Consider the following 27,218-nt stretch of genomic DNA (forward strand, 5'->3'; position numbering starts at 1 on the left):
AAAGTAAGACAAAGCAAAAATAATATTCTTTACACGAAATACTCAATATGTACACATTCATTCCTCATCAGTAGCTGTAGTCGAGGAATAATGTTGTGAACAGCACTGTGAAGCATGTCCGGAGTTATGGTGAGGCACTGGCGTCGGATGTTGTCTTTCAGCATCCCTACAGATGTCGGTCGATCACGATACACTTGCGACTTCAGGTAACCCCAAAGCCAATAATCGCACGAACTGAGGTCTGGGGACCTGGGAGGCCGAGCATGACGAAAGTGGCGGCTGAGCACACGATCATCACCAAACGACGCGCGCAAGAGATATTTCACGCGTCTAGCAATATGGGGTGGAGCGCCATCCTGCATAAACATCGTACGTTCCACCAGGTGTTTATCAGCCAGGCTGGGGATGATGCTATTCTGTAACATATCGGCGTACCTCTCACCCGTCACGGTAGCAGTTACAAAACCAAAATCACGCATTTCCTCGAAGAAAAAAGGCCCGATAACGGTAGGTGTGGTAAATCCAACCCATACCGTGACTTTCTCGTCGTGAAATTGAGTTTCCACGACAGTTCTAGGATTTTCGGTAGCCAAAATTCTGCGTTGACAGACCCTCGGAGCGTGAAATGAGCTTCTTCGGTCCACAACACGTTACTCAAGCAATCGTCATCTTCGGCCATCTTTTGAAACGGCCACACCTCAAATGCCCTCCGCTTCACTAAATCGCCAGGTAACAGTTCACGATGCCGATGGATTTTGTACGGATAGCATCGGAGGGTACGCCTCAGTGCCAACCAAACAGTCGTGTATGGAATGCCGGTGCGACGTGCGACTACACGAGCGCTTACTTCCCGGTGCATAGACGAACCCGCTACAGTCTCATTTCCTCCTGAACTGTCTCAGCAGCATTACGCATTGTGCTCGGTCGGCCACTACGGGGTCTATCGTCTACACAACCCGTGGCTTCGGCTTCGAAATCATTCTCGCCACAGCTGCATTTGTCAACGGACCTTTACCCGTTCGAATTCCCTTCCTATGGCGATAGGATCGCAACGCTGAACTAGCACATTCCCCATTATGATAATACAGCTTCACTAAAAGCGCCTTTTCAGGTAAGGCCAACATGCTGCGACTACTGGCGCATCTGATTCTCTCTCTCATTACCGCTCCTTTTATGCACGATCGTCATGCGCAGTCACTGACGTTTTGCTGTCCAGCGCCATCTGTCGGACATTTTGTGAACTTTTTTTTTTTTTTTTTTTTTTGTTCTGATAAAATCCCATGTCATTCCAAGCACGTGTGTCAATTTTTACCCCTCTATTTACATTATTCCGTGGTTTATTAACTTTTTAGATTTATACTGACTGTTTGATCACCCGGTATTTGTGGATGCATTTGAAAATCAGTTCAAGCTTGGAGCTCGCCAATAGGGCTAAGCAAACTTCTAAACTAATGAAACAGCCCGGAGGATATGTTCTTTGGATAACGAACGGAAGTAGATGCAGAAAATTTGGCACAGAGGGTAAGTTTGAGCTGAGAAACAAGGATGAGAGGCGAAAGGAACAATTATGGTTCAAGAGGAGTGGGCGCAGGCGAGGAATAGCAGGCGGAGGAGGAAGAGGAGGAGGGCCGCGGACGAGGTGCAGATGCGCGTCAGTAGCGCGGCTTGTTTACGCGGGCGCGGCGCGGGCGGGAGCGGCAAGTGCAGCAGGCCCCTCCGCCGCCACCTGTTCGCGGCCGTGGTGGGGGCCGCGCCTCCACCCCGTGGTGGGGGGCCGGGCGCGCTCAGTGCGAGTAGGACGCTCGCGCGCGCCGGGCGACCCGCAGGCAACAGAGCGCGCGTGGCCGCAGCCGCAGCAGCAGTCGCAGCACGAGCGCCCGCACACCCCGCAAGCTGGCCGGCCTGCAGCACAGCGCCGCCATGGCGCCCTGGGCCGGCGCCGCCCCCGCCGCCTGGGGGTGGCCGGCGCCGCCCCCGCAGCCTCCCGCACCGCCGCCGCCGCCCGTGTCGGCGGCCGACCAGCCGCTCGACTTCTCGCTCGCCAAGTTCCATCACAACAACAACAACGACTCACCTCCCGCCGCCCACGCCGCCCTCCTGGGCCGCCGGCCGCACGCCGTCACGCCCCCTCGCGCGCTACCCGACGCCGCCTCCGACGCTGCCGAAGACGACGCTACCCACCGCGACTCGTCGGACAACTCCTCCGACAACTCGGACGTCGCCCCCGCGTCTCCGCCTCCAGGTGAGAGACGCTGCCCCCGGCATGCCCGTGTGGATTTGGCCAGCGTGGCCCTCCAGTTCTCACCCACCTTTAGTACGTGTGCGAACCGAAGTGTTCGGGAACATCAGTGAAATTTCCCTCCTCCCAATGCTCTTCGTGAATGTTTCGTGTCGACAATAATACGAATTTGGGTGCTTAACATCTCGTTCTTAACCAATGCAGGATGGCAGCCTGCTTGAGTATTTACACTACCTTCATAGTTCTTAAAGTGGTCAACGACTATTAGATTCACTCAAACAGTACTGTGCCTTGCAGTGCATGTTCCTTACAAGACTTTAATTCGGGGCTGCAGTATTTTATTTGAAAGTCGGAAGGCAGAGTTTTGCAGATTTTTGGTAGTGTACGATGCCTTTCTTACAATGTCTGGCACTAGAAAGTTTTATCACTGTTTACGTGATTTTCTGCGCCTCGTAAACAAAGTTATGACGTGTATCGTGTCTCCTCAGTAAGCGAGGGTGCTCGGTAACTATTCGAGACAAAGAGGGTACACACCTTAAAATTCCTTCAATGCGAATGACAGGCGGTCTTCCCTTCTAAGCATCATTTCGAGCAGTGACGTTCATAATGGCGCTGACTGTAATCCAGTCATCGCTTGTGTAATCAAGTCAAAAATTTCACTCACTCATGGTCATTGCACCAAGAATAAAGTTTGAATATTCTCCACAGCCCACCTGTCAGTAGCATCCACTTCACGGCTGCACGTGCTGTTTACGAGTTGTCGCACGAAGCCCGATTTATCTACTACGTTGGTCGTGTAACTCGTAAACTGTACACCTTCTCGCATCATCTCCTCTGATACGGTCGATCCACTTTCGTTAAATATCAGAGAAAAGTGGCGTGATGTGTTCTGCATACAAGAGAATCCTAAATCTGAGTAAGAAAGAGAACACAGCTGCTAGCCTTTCGTACAAGGTCCGTGGTGTAATCTGTTGTGGAAATATAATGCTTATTTATTGGCAAATACCATTTTGCCCAATAAATATATCAATTCTGTTTCGAGTTATTACGTTTTATACTAACGTATGTTTCATCCGGACATCCTGTAGCACCACTCGGCTGACAATAGTAATTCAATACGAACTGAGCTATAGCATGTTGACAGTGTTCCTTGTAGGTCCTTAGCGTACTTTTTGAAGAAACTTGACCAATCAGGAGAGTCAGATTTGGATTCTCTGATGGGCATTGAATTTGTAAGCAGTTTAACATTAAACAAAGCTTGTATGGAATAGCTGCCTCAATCGTAACCGAAAACAATAGTTTCCAGTTATTCACGAAAATGTCAACACGTGCCCGTGATGCTGATGTACACATTAGAGGCGTTCTTGCAACAGCTTCCGACTGTCTTATGACTGATCTTTCGTAGTAAGACTTCTCTTGTGCATGTTATTTTTACCGGATAAGTAGTTTCGGGGTCACAGCACATGTACCATATCATTTCAGTTTGTCATGATTCTTTTGCTTGTGTTCTCCTCTAACGAATCGTTCCGTTCCCACATGGGAAAACTAACAGCAACGCAAAGTTGTCACACTTTACGTGCAAAGAATTTTGATCAAGGAAACATATTCCTATGGGCAGGTAAAGTGTTAATACGAAGCAAACATCTGTCGCAGACTCTCGCAGACTTCCGGGAGTGCAGTGGTCGGTATTGTTTGGCGCAGCTTTTCCGTCAGACCCAAGAAGCTAATCGCTGTTTGCACTGAAGAACCACTCCGTAATTTAACCCTCCCTCCCGCCCAAACACTTCTGCAAAAACAAATGAATGAATTTGAATAAAACGCAGTAAAAGCGGAAACGTAAATACTTTCCCTTCACTGTAACATTTTCAGTATAATCATGTTGTTAAGAGACGTTGTACGAGTTTTCTTCACATTTTATTGTCGACAGGAAGTTTGTAAGTTCATAATCTTCATCATTACACACTTATTCTTCAACCATTTTGTGTAACATTGGTTAAATTTCGTTTGACTTTAACCACTTGTTATTGTTCTCATATGGGACCTGCACTCCCACAGGACCTAAACCAAAAAGCATTTTGAATTTTCTATTAGTCATTGTCTTCACGGTTTAGATAAATTTAAATCGTAAAAAGTTACAAATTAATGGTATTTCGCATGTAGCGTACTGTTCAGCAGGAGAGAGCTGTAAAACATGTACCTCGTATTTTTTCTGACACGCTAATTGATCTATGGCAATAATCAAAATGGAAATAGTAAACTTGGGAAGACGTAGTCATGTGTGTTGTACAATAACCTGTCAGCAACGTGTAATAATATTATAAGCGTAATATTTTCAACAACAGACGTGAATAACGTATTTTGTACGAAATACTTTAGTTTCAACTCAGTCCGCCAACAAGATGTCCACAAGTTCCTTTTCTCTAATAACAATTACCCAGCTGAGATACGCAATACATTATTAGAAAATATTGACGCCATTTATCTGAACTGTTCTTCAGCAAAGCTAGTATGTCCACATTGCATACGTATTTATTTGACACTGCAAATTTGTTTTGTCCGGAGAGCCACTTTCTCATTAGTTAAACGGTACTTTAGGTTGTCGCATATCTATTTTACCCCAATGCAACTGCTGTTTGGTAAAAAATACACGTTTCTTCGGGCTATTGCCATCCCTGAAAGATATTTAATTTCCCATGTCATATATTGTGTATTTACGACAGTCATCAATGTAATAATGTATTAAAAAATGTTTAGACTACGCAAACGTTTAAAGTGTTCATTGGTTCATAATTTTTTCCTTCTTTGAGAGCTATAAAGTTTGCCATTTACACAATAACAATGGAAACCAAGCCCATTCTCTGTGCACCAAACAGTAGTTCTACCACGTATTTACTGCGACGGCTGTTTAGGCGTGGTTAGCATCCCTCCCAATTGTAAGTACATATTCATATACATGACGGAGTGTTTCGTCCTTCTAACTGAGAAAACTAAAGAAAAGAGAGACGGCTATATGTAAACCGAGAATGCATGCGCCTATTTCCCCTAATACTACAGTTGTGAAATTATTTATGCGAATAAGTTGCAATGTGAGAGTCCGACATACCCCAACACACAGAAATGAATCGATTATGGACGGTGAGAACAACGTTTTGTGTCATGTCGTAAAAATTATTCTTAATATAAAAAAGTTAGAAAATAATATTGAATATTCCTTCATCCAGTTCTGCACCAGGTCTACGCGTTACTTATCAATTATCACATCACTGAAAAAAAGGCAATACTAATTCACAGAGTAAAATACTTTTATTTATGCATTACACCATGCAGATGCTTCGTAGCTTAACACCCCTTTTTTTGTAAACAACTAAAATTTTTAGTAAAATCTTAGTGTGCGCAATAAATCCAGTAACTCTGCAAACTGTTGACTAATTTCCATTGCCAAAACGGACGCTGTCCAATGGACAGGCAATAGCTGCTACCGTATAAGCACACATCTCAGAGCGTTGTTGTTAGTGGTAACTACGTCCTCTTTATCGCCTTAACAAACTAAACTTATAAGAATGAGGCGTCAAAAATACAGATATACATAAAGTTAAACGCACTAACCACAGTCCTCAGAGCGGTTTGGTTAGTTGTACGTTTACTACTCTCATCTACAACATTTTGCGGAATCAGCATACCATAGCATGAATTAAATATTAAACAGCGTTTTTGAAAGCGGGTCAGCCGTGACGTGGTTTACATAGAAAAGCGTTTCGTCATTCAGTGATAATCTCTACAGAATACTGGCATGAGTCACAAGCGAATGAGAGCGCCACACATCGAGACGGAATTTGTTGTGAAATGTTACTCGCCATTCGTTATATCTACTTACATTAATCTCTCGGAATCTGTATAAACGTTATATATTTATTCTGAATTTATGCATAAACATTATGGACAATCTAGTAGAAGCGTAACAGATATCAGTCAGTCATAGTGTTACAAGCTGCTTCCCACAGGTGACATGAGGTACTAGACTGTCGTATTTGCAAGCGAGTCACCATTTTATTAATATCAAAAATAAAGCGGATGCAGCCAACGTGTAAATGATTTTTGTTTGACAGTGAGTCCAGAAACTCCCGATAGCCCCGCAATTTATCACAAAGTTAGTCGTGTTACACCGAACAGAAAAGTGTTCATCAGCTCATGAGTTGTCTCGCATAGAAAATTTAATACGAAAAATGATATAAAAACATGTTTTGTCATATGTACATAAAATCGGTGGATACGTCGGAAGAAGTACACGCAGAGCACAATAAATAAAATAGTTAGGCAGCTGCTCCACTGTGCGAAACGAAGATTATGCTTGCCTGTGTTGACGAGTACTTGTCTCGCTAGGGGCAGCCTACAAAGCTCCAAAAATATTTCCTAAAACCTCGTTAGACAGCCATTCTGTCTTACCAAGACCAAATTAATACTAATATTAGAGTATGTATTGTAGAACATAATATTCAACTTTTATACTGAAGGATGCGCTGTATTTCTTCGCAGAAACGATTCTTGCTCGCCGGCCGCGGTGGCCATGCGGTTCTAGGCGCTGCAGTCCGGAACCGCGGGACTGCTACGGTCGCAGATTCGAATCCTGTCTCGGGCATGGATATGTGTGATGTCCTTAGGTTAGTGAGGTTTAAGTAGTTCTAAGTTCTAGGGTACTGATGACCTCAGATGTTAAGTCCCATAGTGCTCAGAGCCATTTGTGATTCTCGCTCGACAAGACAGTTAAGTCTACCGCTAAGTTTGCTGTTGCAAGAAGAGATTTATATTAAAATTTCCTGTTCTGATAATTCGGCTGACGGTAAACATGTGAATAACATTGTCTGAACAACACAGTTCAGTGAAGAGCTCTATTTAATTATTGTTAATAGCGCGATCAGACGCCGATCGTGTTATTGGGACGAAGAGGAGGGAGTTCGGTGTACTTGTAACGTGGCTCCCACGGTGCCTTATCTCGGTCGGAACGGCGACACTTGTGCGTATTACTCGTTTATCAATTTCCGCTCTATCTGGAACGGCTTACGTTTCGCTCGATGGTTAAAATTAGAGGGAACACGACTTCGCGCGCTCGACAGTCCGTTTCGCAATTAGCCGTGGGGAAAGGTGTGCTGTTACGCAAAATGTCGCAGAGCCATATTCCTCTTACAGTTAGCTCTTCTTCTATCGGGAAACAAAACAGCGTCGTCCAGTAAACTTGCGGTGGTGTTTCTCGTTGTTGTTACAATGTGTCACCCGGAATGGCTTTTCGTAGCTATATTCGAATTTAATAACGCGAGAGTCGGTCTGCAAACATCGTCGCGCGTTACTACCACGTTTCAAAGTGGGACCACAGATTCGTGGTACAGATTGTTGTGTAGGAGCTATTACAGAGAACTGTGCACACCCCCCTTCCCGCTTAAGAGAGTCAGTTGATCCAGAGAACTATTAGAGAGAACTTCCGCCTTACGCAAATCACAGTCCTTCCCCCATACGTGTTCCAGCACTGTAACTGTTATTTTCAGTGGCCGATAGTTCGAAATTGCAACGTGTGTTGGTGAAATAAAACTGAACTAACTGTGTTATGTATAAGACAGAAAATTTCCCAAATTTTTCCGTACGAAACACGGAAATTAGCTTAAATATCTAAAAGATGGTAATTACTTCGTTCTTTGTTGAGCTGTATTCGGGACATGCTATAGTCGAGTATGCACAAAATAGAGCTCATAAATTTCAAGAGCTGTTTCCTTGAGTGTTTAGAACAATATGCTGGACACTAGTCATTGTAGTCATTGGCTACAGCTTAATTCGTCTGCTTTGTTGTGGTGAGTTCTGGACTTACAACACACTTGCACCACAGGTTAGGGACTGTATACAAGTTATCTTCTGTTTCCCGTTGACTGGGGTTACTACCAGATTACTGCTACAATGAGTCTAGGCAAGTTAAAATGCCTCTTAACCCTAAGTTACTAAACGCTCGTAAAATTTAAGACTTCTGTTGGCACGAATTCGCTGTTCTCGCCAACCTGGTGTTGCCAATACAAATCGTAAAACCGGTCTTTTTGTACTTATTTTGTATGTGACATACCAATGGAGAACTTGTATTGTAATTAAGTAGCGCATGAACTTTACTTCCTTCGAATTGAATATGTACTAAAATTTACGATGGTCTAGTACCAATGTAACATTTTCCCGCCTTTAACGTTCTAAATAAATAAATCATTCAGGTAAGTTATCTGTGGACTCGCTTAAACGACCACATGTGATCAAGCTATGTTCTTTCTTGTAATGGCATTTATTGACACTTAAGATCAATGTGCATGTCTAACGAGCTCCTCTATTGAGCTTACACAATAGCGACTGAAAGTTAATAAACCAATGTTTTACTAAATCTGTGAACTAAATTGTCGGGTAATTTTCAGGCCATAAGTATCACTCTCAAGACTGTCGTACTCCTTACCCTAGACAAGGATGATAAGGTTGGTTGGTTGGTTTGGGAAAGGAGACCAGACAGCGAGGTCATCGGTCTCATCGGATTAGGGAAGGATGGGGAAGGAAGTCGGCCGTGCCCTTTCAAAGGAACCATCCCGGCATTTGCCTGGAGTGATTTAGGGAAATCACGGAAAACCTAAATCAGGATGGCCGGACGCGGGATTGAACCGTCGTCCTCCCGAATGCGAGTCCAGTGTCTAACCACTGCGCCACCTCGCTCGGTAGGATGATAAGGGAGACTACGTTTTGACAGCTGTAATACCGCTATAATGATTTTCACGGGAAGTAAATATCCCTTCAGTAACCCAAATTAAAAAAAAAAAGTTGTTATAGGCAACATTGTTTAACGTTGTTTTTTTTTCTGTAACATCAAAGTTTTTCTTTCAGTCATCTGAAAACGATAACCGGTGTCGCCACAATTTCTGACGCTGTGGTCAGTCTGACCACAAGTAACTCCGTTCCTCTTCTTGTACTCTCTGCGGTCGAACCTATTTGATTCGGTATAATGCGTCTCTAACGTTCCTCAGAACAATTCTGTAAGTTTGTCAGAAAATCATCTGTGGCTATTTTTACCATTGTAGTAATTATATTGAAGGCACCGTAGCCAGAAATAAGCAATCTATTAATATCATAAGTTTAGCGCTTCGAAGGTTCGAATAATTTTTTTTCATTGATTTACAAATTAATTTTGTAACTTAATATTGATTCATTATACTCTCCTCACCATTCACATCTGCTGAGGGACTGTAATTTGTGTGATTCTTCTTAAGGATTGTAATGAATTTCAAAAGATGTCAGAATTTTACCAGATCGGACCCCCACCCCCTTCCTCCCTCTCTTCTACGTACCTGCGCTATTCAGCCGTTGATAGTGTCATCGATATTGTATTTATTTATTTATGACTTGAATTCAAAGGCTAGTTTTCCAGCGACATGTTGTAAGACCGTCACTCAGTTGTCGCCGTTTAACAGTTTATGGAAACGGGTCACGCTTGAAATCAGTCGTGGATACGTTCTAATCCGTGACAGGTAGGCGTGGACCGGCATGCACCTTGCGGTCGCTCCCGGAGAGACGTTCCATTTGAAGGCGGAAGATAGCGACTCGGGAAGCAGCTTATCAGCCCCACCTCGCGTGTCGAGTCGCTTCTCGGAACGATAAAAAACAAAAAAAAAGACGAAGCTCGGGCAAGGGCGCGCCACGAACGTTCCACACCTCTTGCAGGATATTTTTGGGGAAAATGTACGTAGGCCTACGTGTTCATCCGCACGTGGCGTGTCGTTTTCTAGTTGTCTGCGAGAGATCTTTTCTCAACATAAATCCGTCATTTTAAATTCCACTCGTGGAAACGACAAACCCTAGAGCTGTAGTTTGATCTCTGCTCTTACATACAGACAAGCCGCACAGGTATGAATGACAGCTGTTTTTCCATATTTCCATTGATGCAAGTCACATAGCCTCAGTCATTGGTAAAGCTGTTGGAAAACTTAATTTCATCGGTGAGATACTGGGAAAATCAAGGCAGACCACAAAGGTGACTCCTTACAGAGTCCCCGTGCTTCCAATCTAGAATACTGCCCGAGCGTACGGCACCGGTATGAAATAGAACTAACAGTGAATACTGAACGTATTCAAAGAAGAGCAGTACGCGTGGTTACAGGTTGTTTTGACCAACGGGGTAGCATTATCATACTAAATCCTGCATGTAATTGATAAGGAAACCTGCGCGACAACATCTCTGTCAGTCTGCCACTATGAAGCCATACATGGAGCCACTTGCGTAAATGAAGGTTTTTCTGTCTCTCCCAAAAATTCCAGAGTTTTAAAGGTACCCTTACGTAATAAAATGTGTAATTTCATTATTGTCATAGTTGCCCTATAGTTTTAGTAGATTTAGATTTATCAGTAGTGCACCATCTCTAATCTTGAGCAAAATTGTTTCCATCTATTAAGGGCAGTAGTAAAAACAAATACAACGTATGTAAATAAGAGCTACGATTTTAAGGTTCGTTGAGTTACCGGGCACGTATTTCTTGATTGAGGAAGTGGAATACATATTAAGCCACAGCAGCCCTAGAACGCATATGTTGACCTGGCTCTTTACACGGAGATAGGTGACATTTTCAATGGACTACTGTGTTTGAACGAATCGTAGTTGTGTTGAAAACTTGGAATTTTTATGGTCGTTCCCAGTCACTGGCAACGAAAATGACGGTGAACAGCCGTTATTGTAGTCCTTAATATATTATTCTAGTCCTTAAAATTTTTTAGCTCATTTGCTTTCATGACTTTATTGTTTTATGGTTCACCACCACATATTTTTCTCACAGTAATGCCACACACGAAACATTACCCAAGAGAATGACTATTCATACAGTCCGCCTTATGTGTAGCAATAAAACGTTTGAACACCTCTTGGGCTCAAATGAACCTTTAAAATCATAAGTGCCGAAACTCCGTTAGACACCTGTGAATTAGGTACGTAGTCCCATGTATGCACGCCAGCGTGAAAATACAGATCACTAATATTACGTTCAGTTGTAAAGGTACGAACCACGGCGACGAAGTAACTGCACACCGTTCATTCAGTTTTCTACTTAAGTTACAGTTGACAGTTTCATAATTAGATTTCATTATGAGCAACAGAAAAACAGTGACTCCCATAACAAAGCCAGCAGGGAACATCGGGCTCAACACAGTTTGTTGTGGTGTGAATTTTAGAAATCTGTGAATAGTATAGTGAGAGATCCAACACTCTGAATAACGTGAATAATGGTGAAAGGCAGGTTGTTAATGAACCACCTTCAAGTTAGCGGGATTAGGGAAGTCGCTGCATTATTGGTCTACACCATTTGAAAATTTTACATCCATGTAGAGGACAGTGGTACTACTCAAACTCTTATGAGACCCACAACTCAGTGCTGAAGTGATACCGCTCTAATTGCCTAGCATATAACCGATCTAATTGAAGCCTGTTTTCGCACTCGGACTATACAAGAACGTTTTTATACAAGAAAACTTTGAACATATTACAGATAAAATGACCATAAGTGTGTTACGCCGGTCTTTGTAGTATCAAACTGCGGTCTGAAACAACGCAAAACCTTTGGGAGTAGCCTTGCAGACTTAAAGTTATCGACTAAATAGATCTAAATAAATAAACAACCACCGCATGGAACTCTGTTTGTTTTATTACCGACCACAAGTATCAGTTTTCCAATCCCAGTGTTGACAAATTGCATTCTGCGGCGCCAGATCTGGAGGTAGTCTATAGCGCAGATTCAAAACGGTAGTCATGATAAAAAGTTGTGATGCAGACGATGTTTGTTTATTTGTTATACGAAAGGAAATCACAGCTCCTAGTACAGGGTGCCAGTTATAAATGGAACTTTTTTTTAGGTACATGAGCTGAGCTTAATGCTTTTTTTTAATAATGTGACGCCTTTAAAACAAAAATTATATCCCAGTCATAGCAAAACACTTTATATATTGACTGTTTTGGTTCAGATTTCGGCAGATTAGCGCTTCTGAACTGCTACGAATGTAACTTCAAGAAAATGTGGAAATAATATGAATTTGTTAGCAGTCAAATAATTTAAGTAGGAATAGTTGACACTAATAGCATACCACAACTGTGCTAAAAAAAACTAGCACTTCGAGACTGGCCAAGGAGCAGAGCAGTTGTATGTCGTCTTTTATCGTACTTTATTCGTAGAAAAATGTTGAACTTGTACCTTTTAGGTAATAGCTCAACAGTAGATGTGGCACACAATTCGACCGAGTTAAATATTTATGCTGGGTGAAGAAACGATAATACGAAGTTGAAATGGAGATTATTCTGGTGATTCTGTAGTTTTATGAGCTACGGCATAAAAATGGTTCAAATGGCTCTGAGCACTATGGGACTCAACTGCTGTGGTCATCAGTCCCCTAGAACTTAGAACTACTTAAACCTAACTAACCTAAGGACATCACACACATCCATGCCCGAGGCAGGATTCGAACCTGCGACCGTAGCAGTCGGACTGCGCGCCTAGAACCGCGAGACCACCGCGGCCGGCAGCTACGGCATAAAAATACCAATATCATTTCCCATTCTCTACGCGAGTTTTGCCTCTGCTGAGATGGCGAAATGCTGAGAAATCGCCTGTGCTAATAATTACTAGCTCACAATTACCTTAATGATAATGGCGTAGAAGCTTGAGAATATTGTGATACTGACTTGAGACACCTGCATCTACAGCTACACACACACTGCGCAAGCCACAGTATACTGTTTGGCAGAGGGTACCCTGTACCACTACTCGTCATTTCGTTTCATGTTCCACCAGCAAATAGGACGAGGGGAAAACAACTATCTATATGCTTCCTAACAAGCCGTAATATCTCTACTCGTGTCTTTATGATCCTTACGGAAATGTATGTTGGCGGCAGTAGAATCTTTCTGCAATCAGCCTTAAATGCCGGTTCTCTAAATTATGTCATTAGCGCTTCTCAAAGAAGAAAGTCGCCTTTATTCTAAATATTTATATTTAGAGTACTGTTGTAACTTACCAGTAACAAATCGGGACAAATCTATCAGTCTGCCTCTTAATTAGTTCGATACCTTCCTTCGATCAGACGTAGTGCGGATGCCAACCACTCGAACAGTACTCAACAGTCGGTCGCACTGGACTCCTGTATGTGCTCTCCTTTACAGGTGAACCACACTTTTCTAAAATTCTCCCTATAAACCGAAGTCGACCATTCTCCTTCCCTACTACAGCCCACACTCGCTCATTTTATTTCATAGCGCCTCGCAACGTTACGCCTAGATATTTAATGGACGTGTCTATGTCAGGCAGAACGCTGCTGATACAGTATTCGAACGTTAGGGTTTGTTTTTCCTACTCATTGTCATTAACTTAGGTTTTTCTACATTTAGAGGCAGTTACCATTCATTACACAAACCAGAAATTTTTTCAGTCATTTTGTATCCTCCAGCAGTCACGCACACCCAAAACGCCAGATGGCAGATCGGTACCAAAATGTTGGATGCCGATGCAGTATCAACCAAAACTCCGATTTAGTTCGTACTGTGTGCTGTCGTTCAGCAGAACGGGCGTAAACGTTAATTAAAAGTAACACCAGAGCTAAGGTGCACAAGAAAAGCATTAACTGTGAGTAACTAACACATATAGCTTCCTTGGGGAAGTTGGTAGAGCGTTAGATCGTCGTATCCTGGGACCTGGGATCATACCCCAATGATGATGATTACTTTTTATTGTATAATGCGTGAAAGCGTTATATGGGACTATTTTCCGGAAGTGTGATTCAACTGTTTCTTTATTCTACTGCTCCGAGGGGTTACGTTTATTCTGTGAAACTGCAAATGCACTAGCTGCTTCATCACGAGTGATGCCTTTTCTGTTGCACATGTGCTACAGAACACCACACATATCTATACAAATGTACTCTGTAGATTTGCTACTTTCTATTAACCAAGTGAAACCAGACTGCCAAAAGAACACTGCTAAAAATTCCGAAAAATGTCAGGAAAATGTTCTCCCGTATAACAGTTTCACGTGTAGACAGTTAAAACAAATTGTCATCATTCCGGTTTGAACACGGGACCTTTAGTACGACGACCTCCCGCTCTCCGAAATTACCCACGAGAGGTAAAGAACATCGTCACTTACAGATACGCCTTTCATGTGCTCCGCAGTTCTGGTGTTACTTTTAATTACCGTTTACGCATGTTCTGCTGAACGACAGCACATCTTTTGAGAATGGTACTGAAACGTGTTTTGGTAATAGTTAACCGAGTTCTTTGTCAGTCCATTACTTTTCATTTTAATGTGTAGTAAACCGAGTTCTTTGTCAGTCCATTAGTTTTCATTTTAATGTGTGGCTGGTGTTTTATTCCTCCCTCCCCCCCCCCCCCCGAATTGTTGATTGACTGAGTAGGAAGTGAAATATGTTTTAATAAACTAACGTAACCATTTCGCGTCGCTAAAGGAGTGTTTTGGTGCCGATCCTATTGAAAAGAGGCCTCCCCAATTCCCGGTTGCGCGACGCCCCTCGTTTTGGAGAGGAATCTGGCTTTTGTGGCGCCTTCCCATTTCCAGCGCTTTTCAGTTAATGTCGGGGGAAAGCCGGGGGAGCGTCGGCGTCGCCACGGCAAGGCGGCCAGGGGCGGCCGCATTGGTGGCCAGATTAAAAGAGCGACCAGCGCCGGGGCGATCCAGCGTCCAGCGTGCCCTATCTCTCTGCGCCCCACAGGCACGACCAGTTAAGCAACGAACAGGAGTCGATAGCAAAATCCACTTCCTGGCTGTGCTTAGCAGACAGTAATTAGCCATTTTTCCAAGATGCGAATTAAAAAAAAAAAAAAAAACACTCCGTCCTCAGTCCACGAGTGGCCTACCGGGACCATCCGACCGCCGTGTCATCCTCAGCGGAGGATGCGGATGGGAGGGGCGTGCAGTCAGCGTATCGCTCTCCCGGTCGTTATGATGGTATTCTTGACCGAAGCCGCTACTAGTCGGTCGAGAAGCTCCTCAATTGACATCACGAGGCTGAGTGCACCCCGGAAAATGCAACAGTGCAAGGCGGCCTGGATGGACACCCATCCAAATGCCGACCACGCCCGACAGCGCTTAACCTCGGTGATCTTACGGGAACAGGTGTAACCACTGCAGCAAGGACGTTGCCAAGATGGGAATAAGCTGAAGGATAAATTAGGTTCGTGCATAAGTTCATAGCCTTTTTTATTTTGTATGTTGGTATTACAGCTGCTATGGATTTATTTATCGACTGTTATTTTCTTTTCGTTTCTAGTTCATTGTAGCTGTCTGAGTAAATTTCGTGATTTGGAGACAGTGAGTAGAGCTATGACCTCTCGAAATTGGAGTGCCAAATGGAGAAATCGAGAACGTTTCCGTCATGTTTGCCTATTTGAATTCAATAAAGTGGTGACAGCAGCGGAGACAGCCAGAAACGTTTGCGCTGTGTACGGGGCAAGGTTTTTCTAGTTTTAAGTAGGATTGTTTTGACATTAGTGACTCTCCACTTTCAGGAGGACCGTCGGTGTTTGATGAAGATCGGTTAAACGCATTAACCCACAGTGATACATGTCAGTGTACCCCAGAAGTAGCAAATGTGATGAACTGTGTCCATTCAAGCATCGTGCGATATTTGCATGCAGTGTGGAAGCGCTCAAAAATCGGGTATATGGGTACCACATGCTCTAAGACAAAATCACAAAAATTAGTGGGTCGCCATATGTGCATCTCTGCTTGCTCGTCATCAATTGGCCCCTGTACGACACCTACCATTCATATCCTGTGGAGACGAGAAATGGTGTCTTTATGCTAACATGTTGTTGTTGTTGTTGTTGTTGTTGTTGTCTTCAGTCCTGAGACGGGTTTGATGCAGTTCTCCATGCTACTCTATCCTGTGCAAGCTTCTTCATCTCCCAGTTCCTACTGCAACCTACATCCTTCTGAATCTGCTTAATGTATTCATATCTTGGTCTTCCTCTACGATTTTTACCCTCCATGCTGGCCTCCAATGCTAAATTGGTGATCCCTTGATGCCTCAGAACATATCCTACCAACCGGTCCCTTCTTCTTGTCAAGTTGTGCCACAAACTCCTCTTCTCCCCAATTCTATTCAATACCTCCTCATTAGTTACGTGATCTACCCATCTAATCTTCAGCATTCTTCTGTAACACCACATTTCGAAAGCTTCTATTCTCTTCTTGTCTAAACTATTTATCGTCCACGTTTCACTTCCATACAAGGCTACATTCCATGCAAATACTTTCAGAAACGACTTCCTGACACTTAAATCTATACTCGATGTTAACAAATTTCTCTTCTTCAGAACTGCTTTCCTTGCCTTTGCCAGTGTACATTTTATATCCTCTCTACTTCGACCATCATCAGTTATTTTGCTCCCCAAATAGCGAAACTCATTTACTACTTTAAGCGTGTCATTTCGTAATCTAATTCCCGCAACATCACACGATTTAATTCGATTACATTCCATTATCTTCGTTTTGCTTATGTAGATGCTAACATAAGGAAAAGAAAGGAATGGTTGCACCCAAACAAAGCAGTAACTCTCCGTAGAAAGCCATGCACACACCCACAAAAGATAATGTTATGCATCTGGTGGAACTGCAACGGTGCGATATACTAAGAATTGCTTCCCCGGGGTATAATTATCACTGCCGACATTTATTGTCAACAAGTGAGACATCTTGCAGACTCAATCAAAGAATAACGACCTGGAAGACTGCGTAAAGAGATGCTACTCCACGATAACGTTCGCCCGTATTCTGCTAGACTGACCAAAAGTACTATTCTGCGGTTGGACCGGGAAGTCATTCCCCACCCACCTTATTCGCCTGATTTTGCGCTCTCAGATTTTCATCTTTTTCGCTCTTAATCAATAAGTTACACCAGCGTTGGCAGGCTGTTGTAAATGGTGAAGGAGAATACATTACTTAAGGCTGAAGTCTCTGTAATGTGTACCTGTTCTGTTTATCAAACGCTACAAACCTATGCACTAACGACATCTTCAACTTTTCTTGTCGTGTCTTCCTCAGTTGCGTGTAATATTACGGTCCATAAGTAAAAAATACAATTGAGACTCTATAAGAGAAGAAGAACAACACCAAAAACGCAACAAGAGCGTAATATGGAAGAAATTGTCCACGGAACCTGCCACTGATGATGCCTTGCAGAAAATAAAGGCGAAACGCGTATGGCACTAAAATTGTGTTTTATTCAGTTACTGTCAGACGGTCCATAAGTAAAAATTATCTGTATATCGTAACTATGCACTAACGCATTATAAACTAAACAATGGCAAGAAAAGCTTTCCTGAGAAAGAGAAATATTAATATTTTGGTTGCGACTGACGGTGACCGTTATGAAAACCAACTGAAAATACAAATTGCTGTATTTATTATATTATACATGCCACTACGCGTTGGTGTCCTGTGTACTGAAATTTGCTCACATAAAAGACCGACGGAATGTACTCTAAATCTTCCTGTCTGAAATGCGTAGCTTGCCCGGTAGATAGCGCAGCCAGTGGCTCTTACATGGTCTTTTACTTTTTAAAAACACCTCATGAAGTGGTGTTCGAGCAAGAATAGTAATGCCAGAATTCTTACAATCGGGAACGATGATAATTTTCCTTTTGATTTCCGTGTGGTTTGGCCCGTTGATTTTATAACGTGCTCTTCGTTGCCTGCTGTTCTGGCACTTCGTAGCTCACGCCCTATATTGTCCAGATAACCTAACTCTTAGAAATATATATTCGAAGTCGGATTCTCTTCCTCTGGGTCCGTCTCCTTCGCCTGATTAATGTACGGTACTTCTAAGCGAGTGTCATACGGAGTTTCTCACTAACGCACTTTTGAACCAGGCACTTTTCAACGTTTGGTGTTTCGCATTCCTCGGATATCCGTTGCTTCCTTTTTTGAACAGCGCTAAATCACAGTCCTGTCTGCTTTGATTCTCCTTAAGATATACGAGTAACCTTTACGATGGCTCACTGGGGATGGTCGTTGAACGTTCTGTATTGAACCAAGAGGCATACACATATAAAAAAAATCACGAATTGAGCGATACGAATGTTACAGACTCGTACCTAAGTGGCTATCCACTTCGGTGGACGAGGAAGTCAGCAGTGCAGGTAGATCGTGGATCATGCGGAGCGTTTCTGGTCAACGAGGATTCACAGGATATCGGCAAGACGTGTCTTGGTGAGCAGGTAGCTTCCAGGAATACTGGGCACAAATTTCACAGATTATAGTGCGGGCACAAATTTTACTTTGTGCAGTTTTCAACTAGCCTTACGCATTTCGGAGGACTATACCTCCACCATCGGGAGTGTTTACGTCAGTTAATATCGAATGGATTTATTGTATGTCCGAGTTTTGGGTGGCCTGTGGCAATGACCGGTAGCAAACGGAAAAAAGCAAACTATTTTTGTAAAGACGTAAAGTTACGTAGATGTTTATCTGACATAGATCAACAGTAATATAAATGTGATACGTCTCAGTGGTCACAAGCAAAACGAAAACACGCAGGATCCTACGTGGCTGAAACGTGATCAATCTCTCTCTCTCTCTCTCTCTCTCTCTCTCTCTCTCTCTCTCTCTCTCTTCAGTTTTATAACGTTTCGTGTAATATGGTCGAGGACTGGGGACATTCGGCTGTCGGCTTCCCGACGGATTCACCCTAGTGCATAACCCTTAGTCATTTGAGGTGAACCTGTCTCAACATGTATGTTTCTACTTGCTGGTAGATACCAACCCAAGTGCCGGCCAAAGTGGCCGAGCGGTTCTAGTCGCTTCAGTCTGGAACTGCGCGACCGCTACGGTCTCAGGTTCGAATCCTGCCTCGGGCATGGATGTTTGTAATGTCCTTAGGTTAGTTAGGTTTAAGTAGTTCTAGGTTCTAGGGGACTGATGACCTCAGAAGTTAAGTCCCATAGTCCTCAGAGCCATTTGAACCATTTTTGAACCAGCCCAAGTCTTCTAACAGCCGCTTCTTGTCACGGTTCCAGTGAGATAGTGCGGTGGTTGATATACTTTGTCTAGGAGAATAGCAATTCAGATCCCCGCCTGCTATCCGTGCCTTACTTAAATGGTTTAAGGAAAGTGGCGCAGTGGTTCAGATTTCCTAAGCCAGCAAGAGGCTATGCCCCGTCTCTAACGACCTCGTCACCGGGACAAGACGTTAAACCTTAGTATTCCTGTCTAGATAGTTTCACATTGTTTACTTTCATAGACAATGTGTGCGTTTCCACGAATAGGAATTCATCGGCCATGCGTTTTTTCTCTGGCAACAGAACACAACAAACTGCCACATTTCAAATTCCATAAATTGCTGCGTAGTACAAAAGAACGAGTTAGTTTTTTGTCTGTAATGGCTGCAATGTTTCATCAGGTAGGAGTACGGAAGATAAGATGCAGTGTCCCGTACCCTTTACGACATATCCAGTATTTATATTCTCGTCGGAGAATGTCTAATACAATAGCTTTCTCTGTAGTGGCGGCTCGTAAAAAGCTATTTTCCGTTTCGCAGTTGATAATATGAACTATCTTGAAAATGTCCATTAGCTGCACTGAATTATTTGTACCATTAGAGTCCTCCGTGAAGATGTTAGTGTTGCGAGGTGATCAGCAGTGACGACGGGGACAAAGCGGATAGCTTCTGGAGAGGACCGGTACAGTGCTAACGCGGTCGCACAACTGACAGGAAAAGTATTAACTGTCGCACATATTGACTAGAGGGCTGCGTAATTAGCATTTTTTCCGTGTTTGTATCCCTACAAACTTTCTACGACCGTCTATATATGCACTTGATGGGTTCAATTCTTCAGTTTAGCATCGTGAAATTAGATCTCATTCAGAAAAGATGCTCCTAAAAACTAGTGCTAAAAAGCTGAGCAAATGCGAGTAGCCGAGATAAATCCAAAGTTTAGTCAGTAGTAATTGCTTTAGCAATACATTTCCACTAAGTAGCTGACAGTATTTCAATACCCTCGCTCGTCTAGAGTCTTTAAAGTTCCTACCCACTTAACTCTGTGTAAGATGTACATGTTATTAAATGTGAACTACAAGGTTTCTGATATTATTTTGTTCAGTGCGACTGTATGAAGACACACGAAGTGGAAGAAAAACGAAAAAAAGGAAGCAAGTCGCTGTATATTCGCAGTAATGAAGAACTCAAGATACCCCCATCAAAAGTGTAATTCAGTGCCGTCAGAAGTCCCTAATGAAACTCCGGCAGAAACCAAACGAATAATTTGAATATGTACAGCCCGGCATTCGCCCGAGATGCGTTAGCTTTTCCTTCAGTCCTGCATGGTTTTCGATGGAGTACGTACATTCTCTTAACACGTGCGAGGAAGGAATACAGTAAATTCTGCTTGTATCGCAGCTTCTGACGAAAAGGAGAAACGGGAGATGTAAGCAGCCGTGCGCTCAGATACGTATGAATGACCATTTAATGTTAAATGGTTATATTTTGCCCTTACACTGAAAATAAAGAAGCATGGACGCGGAAATCATTATCAATCGAACTAAGATACGCGAACATTGTTACTTTCAAGTATTTAGGAATAGAGAGGAAATTTGACATATTTTAGGCGTTCTCTGTCCCGCAAGGAACACCAGTATTTTTAAAATAGTACAAGACAGGACGAGAACACAATTACCAGGAGATAAAGAACGTTATATGGAGTCAGTTAGTATTCAAAGATATGTCTTAAACGCTCGAAAACACAGTGTCATCACACGAAGAATTAGATTTATAAATCTAATTGCGTTGCCATTGTTTTTACTCTAATTTGGACTATAAATTTTCTGCTGTTGAGCATAGTGACATTTAAATGTCTAAGAATGTAAGCATAACTTCTTTGTTTACACGAATGAATATGCAGTTTCACTATTGCCTTCATAAACTTGCTTAGTTGCAGTTGCCAGGACTGTTCCATCATCATTTAATTAGGTGTGCATAAATAGCGCTATTAAAGGAGTTGAAATTAAAATTATCTTACACGTGGTAAAGAGTGCTGCATAAGACATCGTAATGGTTTGCAGCAATAACAGCTAATTATTCACAAATTAAATCTGTGCATTTCCGTTTGGCATTCCAGTACACCGAACAACAGATAATTGGTATTTAACATTCAGTGGAAGTGGTTCATTTTTGGAACGCCCCAACATTTTTTTGTTGTCTCTCGTTGTCTCCTAGAGAGTATAAATTTGTTCCGAGCAACAAAAAATTGAACATTACGTTATTGCTGACTTAAAACGCATGCTCCGTACTGATTCATCGTGAGAACGAATAAATATGTCTTTGCATGCAAATAGACTAGCGTTAACGAGATTCTTAGCATTGCTATTAACAGTCCAAATAAAGGTAATGCATTTAAATTAACGTGTCTCCGGATACAAATTTACCCCTTTTGTTCGGTCATACCTCTTCAAATCAGATCCTTTTTCTCGAATCTTTTACACATAATGTAAGAAATAATGCCCTTGAATATTGTAATTTTATCTTGAGTAAACACAAAGAAGTCTTCCGTTTCCTTTTCTATCTTTGGATCGGTTGTAAAGAATGACCGGCTTTGTGACTAGGCACTTCGTCGTAGCTAAGTTACAACAGACTCGGAGGTCGTGGCTTCTTGTCTCGCTTGGAGCGTAGGTGAAGGTTTTGAATGTCGTGGTCCTGTTTGTAAATAGCAACGGATAAGATAAACGAAAATATGTTATTTTTGATTTGTCATTATAGTTTTTAGGTGCTATTGAAATTATACTATTAGATAACAAAATTAAATACTACTGATGAGCATTTCGACTTTTGTGGAATTTGAAACTTAGAATAATTTAGATGTGCCTGAAGCTTTGAATGTTTTGCGATTTTGCTGATACATACATTAAAAGACGCCATGAAATGAATATTTGGATCTCGTATCTTCAAGCGTTGTTGAATCCTCTTGAGTCAAAGGAAACAGTATCACTGTTTTTCTGACAAAGTAGTTAGAGAGTTAAAATGTTATGCACGTGTACAAAATACACAAAATTTTAATTAATTTGAAAAAAAGCTAGCAAGAGAGGTGTGCGAAGTGAATTTTTATGTCTTTATGATCAATGGTCTCACAAGTGACACTGACCGGAATTCGGGACAAAACGCAGGCTATCTTTAGGTGTTTTCCTTATTACGTGTAATGAATGATACAATATTGAATGTAAGAATGTCGCGGTGTATGTTACTGGATTAAAGAAATCACTTCTTTTACTACAATTATTCGTGTTATTCGATATTTACATCTCTAATACCATTCCGTAATGACCATGGAGATTCTAGTTGAGAATTCTGTCCCCTAACGCTGCAGTTATTCAGTCGCAAATAGGACAGGTAGCTCCTAATTGCTGTCTGCCTTTATGACAATTAAATAGCCTTTCTCGTTTGCATAAATGTGGCACATATATCAACGGTAATAGAATACTCAAATTACTATTTTATTATAATACTATATATAAGCCCCTTCACCGTACTCTTCAGACGTTCCTACTGTATCTACTCCAATGGTGTTTGCTGATCTGTTTTCGCTCGTGTCCCTATGTCTTCATTGGGAATAATGTCATTTGGTACAATAGATACCGGTCACATATTGGCCCTCTCCCACTTGTGACAACGCCGCTATTGTGACTCGTTCGGCTCCCACATTTCTCGGTGCTTCATCGCCTTCCGTCGATGGAATAAAAGTCACTTGAAACTCTTTGTGAGTTCCAAGCTCGGTTCAGATTAATTTCGTCGTCTATTATTTTCTTGCTTTAGCGTTTGGATTTTCGTAGAGCGGCTTAGTATTTGGCCACACGCAGATCCGAAAACATAGTTGACCGACTACATATTTATGAAAGCTTCACATAATTTAATTTGGATTTCAACAGCCGGCCTCGGTTATAGGCGCTTCAGTACGGAACTGCGTGACTGCTACGGTCGCAGGTTCGAATCCTGCCTCGGGCGTGGATGTGTGTGATGTCCTTAGGTTAGTTAGGTTTAAGTAGTTCTAAGTCTAGGGGACTTATGACCTCAGATGTTAAGTCCCGTAGTGTTTAGAGCCATTTTGTCACGTTCACAGATTCGTTGGAATCGAAACTGCAACCAAGAAAAGTCTGCCCTTGATGCCTGGCAAAAACAACTAGGAAATTCGTGAAATCTCTTGTAAACAAAAAACGAAAATTCATCTGCAGACCAAAAAACCCTATAAACCATTATATATATATATATATATATATATATATATATATATATATATATATATATATATATATATATATTAGTGGATTAATCTGCATTCGACCTGTCAAAGCCTTTGGTGATCATGTTTTGATGAGTATAGCCGGTGGAATTACGCACAGCAGAATAGCGACGTCAGCGAAACGCCGCCGCAGAGACAGCGCAGATGTGTCGGGTCGCGGCCCATCGTGTGTGTACACCTGGCGTCTTCGATCACACCCCTTCGCTCGCGAGAAAAGCGTTGGGATTGCATAAGATTACACTTAGAAATATTCAGCCGCCGTCAAACATTTAGCATTCCCTTATTTTTCTTTTTCCTTGTTCAGATAGGTGTTAATAATTGTATTTGTTGAAATAGTAATTTGAAAAACAAAAATACTCTTAAGCAGATCTCATTTCAGTTAGCATGATTTATAGTTTCCGTAATTCCTTTGAGTCACTTGCATGTTTGAGCGGGAATGAATTTCAGTCCTACTTCAAAGCAAGCTCAACTCAGTGCCTTTCACAAAACGGTAATGGACCATGTATGTTCCATTCACACGTATCCCCTCTTCTTTTTCCCTGTTTAATAATCTCAAACATTCTCTGAGAGGGTTCAGAGTTCTCTTGTCGGTTTTTATTCTCCTTTCCCCCCTTTTATTTAGAGCCAGAAATTCTCACAATCTTGACGAAGTCTAATGACAGATGAATGATAAAGTCTAGTGAAAACTGAATCGTTAGACTATGTAGTCTGCACCAAAACAGCATAGGCTGGAACACTACCTTGTGTCTCTGTGGCCGTTCATAATAAGTTTGTTGAAACTGAGCCAAATGTTTTCTCTAAAATCTATGAAACGTTGGAAAAGCGTTTTTCCATACTCATTATCCAAATTTGCTAGTTTAAAGATTTATTACAAATGATCCCTTGTGCTGTTTAACTTATAAAGCCAGTTTGTTTCTCAAGTTGATTAAAATGAAATGTTATTTCTGACAATGGCGTACCGAAAATATGTACTTAGTGGTAGTGGTCGTGGGGGCAGCGCGAGAGGCCCTAGTTCATACCTAGTTAGGAATGACGGAGTGTTGTTTGGAAACAAATTTGTTCCACTCACTCACAGTCTGTGGTGTTGACAACCTTAATATCCACTTTGCTCTTCGCCACGAAGTTTCTGTTTAGAACATGTGCATCTACACTCCGCAAGCTACCTTGCGTCGTGTGGTTAAAAAATGGCTCTGAGGACTATGGGACTTAACTGCTGTGGTCATGTGTCCCCTAGAACGTAGAACTACTTAAACATAACTAACCTAAGGACATCACACACACCCATGCCCGAGGCAGGATTCGAACCTGCGACCGTAGCGGTCACGCGGTTCCAGACTGTAGCGCCTAGAACCGCACGGCCACTCCGGCCGGCCGTCGTGTGGTGGAGGGTTCTTTGTGTACCACTCTCGGTTCCCCTTTCCTGTACCAGTCGCAAATGGTTCGCAGGAAGAACGATTGCTGGTAATCCTCGATGTTGTGAAGGTTCGAATCTCCATAATTTTATTGTTATGGTGTTTTCGCAAGATACACGTAGGAGGAAGCAATATATTTGTTGACTCTGCAAGGAACGTACGCTCTTGGAAATTTTACAGAAACCATACCGTGATGCAGAACGTCTCTCTTGCAGCGTCTGCCAGTGGAATTGGTTGATCATCGTGATGATTTCGTGCTTATTAAAGATCTCTGTAACGAAATGGTATCCCGGTTTCCTTGGCGGGGCAGGTTTGGTTTCCCAGAGTACTCGCTGTGTGCTTACAGCGATACACACTCTATGAATACTTCTGCTGATGAAGAATCAGCCAGCAGCCTGATGAGCAGTTCCTAGAGCGATGACTATTACATCACAATACTTTCGCATCGTCTGAAGGTTGCTACGATACTGTAGGTTTTGTGTAGTGCCTTTTGGTGACTGCAAATTATAGATTTTTTTCGGTGCTTCGAGGGTACTTTCATAAAAAGAAAGGCAACTTTAACCAACTGAATACAAGGATCCGCTACGACAAAACGCCTAGAAAATATCTTGAATAACAGCTTAAATTTTGTAGGTGGAGTTCGTGTTAACCTTCCATAATAATGTCGTCGTCGAGGTGATGTTAGTCACACTTCTTTCCGTCCTTTGGATGAGAGCTTTTAAGTCCAATGATCGAGAGGGCTATCGCACGTGCACCGAGCGAGGCAGCGCAGTGGTCAGCACACTGGACTCGCATTCGGGAGGACAACGGTTCAAATCCGCATCTGGTCATCCCGATTTAGGTTTTCCGTAATTTCTCTAAATTGCTTCAGGCAAATGCCGTGATGGTTCCTTTTAAAGAGAACGGCCGACTTCCTCCTCCATTCCGATGGGACCGATGCCATCGCTGGTTGGTCCCCTCAGCCAAAGCAATCAACCACCCAACTATAGAATGTTGGTTTGGGTTGGATTGTTTTGGGGGAAGAGACCAAACAGCGAGGTCATCGGTCTCATCGGGTTAGGTAAGGACGGGGAAGGAAGTCGGCCGTGCCCTTTGAAAGGAACTATCCCGGTATTTGCCTGGAGTGATTTTTAGGGAAATCACGGAAAACCTAAATCAGGATGGCCGGACGCGGGATTGAACCGTCGTCCTCCCGAATGCGAGTCCAGTGTGCTGACCACTGCGCCACCTCGCTCGGTTATAGAATGTACTGACACTAGTTTATATACCGAGCGAGGTGGCGCAGTGGTTAGGCACTGGACTCGCATTCGGGAGGACGACGGTTCAATCCCGCGTCCGGCCATCCTGATTTAGGTTTTCCGTGATTTCCCTAAATCACTCCAGGCAAATGCCGGGATGGTTCCTCTGAAAGGGCACGGCCGACTTCCTTCCCCATCCTTCCCTAATCCGATGAGACCGATGACCACGCTGTCTGGTCTCCTTCCCCAAACCAACCAACCACTAGTTTATAGAATAAAAATCCCCTTCGGTTCCCACTAACTTCCTTAATTTATTCCATAACCGGTTTTGAAAGTTAAAGCTTCATCTTCAGGTGCCACCAATTACAGGAACATAAATGTCTGGTGGTGGAGCCAGGCAGTCATGTGGGATCGCACCCAGGTCAAACAAACGCATTGGAGGGCAGGACCATCAATCACAGCGCCTGCTGTGGCGCTGGGTTTAACAAACTGCCTACGCTCATCAACAATACAAACGCGTCATGGACTCAGCACTGTCACCCATACGACACGGGTTTATTAGGGACAACACTTGACACTTCGTGAAGGGACACAGACAACTTTTCCAACATTGGGCGGGTCAACAGTTCATATATCAGCAGTGTCAGTATTTCTGTGTCTGGTCGTCAACTGAAAACTGAAAGATTGGGCTTAGAAATTGCGAAATGCCAGCAGTGGTTGTAAAAAAAATCAAGAAACTGGTGAAAACGCGAGATGCTTGAGTAGGTGCCATACGATTCGCTTTGCTGTCTCCAGCACCAGCTCGTCACTGGCTGAGAATTTACCTGTGCTGCTTCCCTTGGCGCCGCTACCGTACAGTGCGACCTCGCAGTAAATCAGCCCAGGTATGGCGACTATACCTCACCGGTAGGTGACTGGCCTGGCCTTTCCGTCATTAGAGCGACACGCTCACCGCCTGGAATGCGGCAACGGCGTTCCTGCACGGCGCCCCT

General features: G+C 42.9%; 1 protein-coding gene across 1 annotated transcript in view; it reads left to right on the top strand.

Annotated features, from left to right (window-relative positions):
* Nucleotides 1-1,645: 1,645 nt before the first annotated feature.
* LOC126195694 (uncharacterized) overlaps nucleotides 1,646-27,218 on the top strand; it is a 352,274-nt gene continuing 326,701 nt past the window's right edge. Inside the window, exon 1 of the mRNA XM_049934321.1 lies at nucleotides 1,646-2,242. Coding sequence (XP_049790278.1) covers nucleotides 1,646-2,242 — 597 coding nt within the window. The remainder of the gene's footprint in view (nucleotides 2,243-27,218) is intronic.

This window comes from Schistocerca nitens, chromosome 7 (genome assembly GCF_023898315.1).
Source record: "Schistocerca nitens isolate TAMUIC-IGC-003100 chromosome 7, iqSchNite1.1, whole genome shotgun sequence".
Classification (NCBI taxonomy): Eukaryota; Metazoa; Arthropoda; class Insecta; order Orthoptera; family Acrididae; genus Schistocerca; species Schistocerca nitens.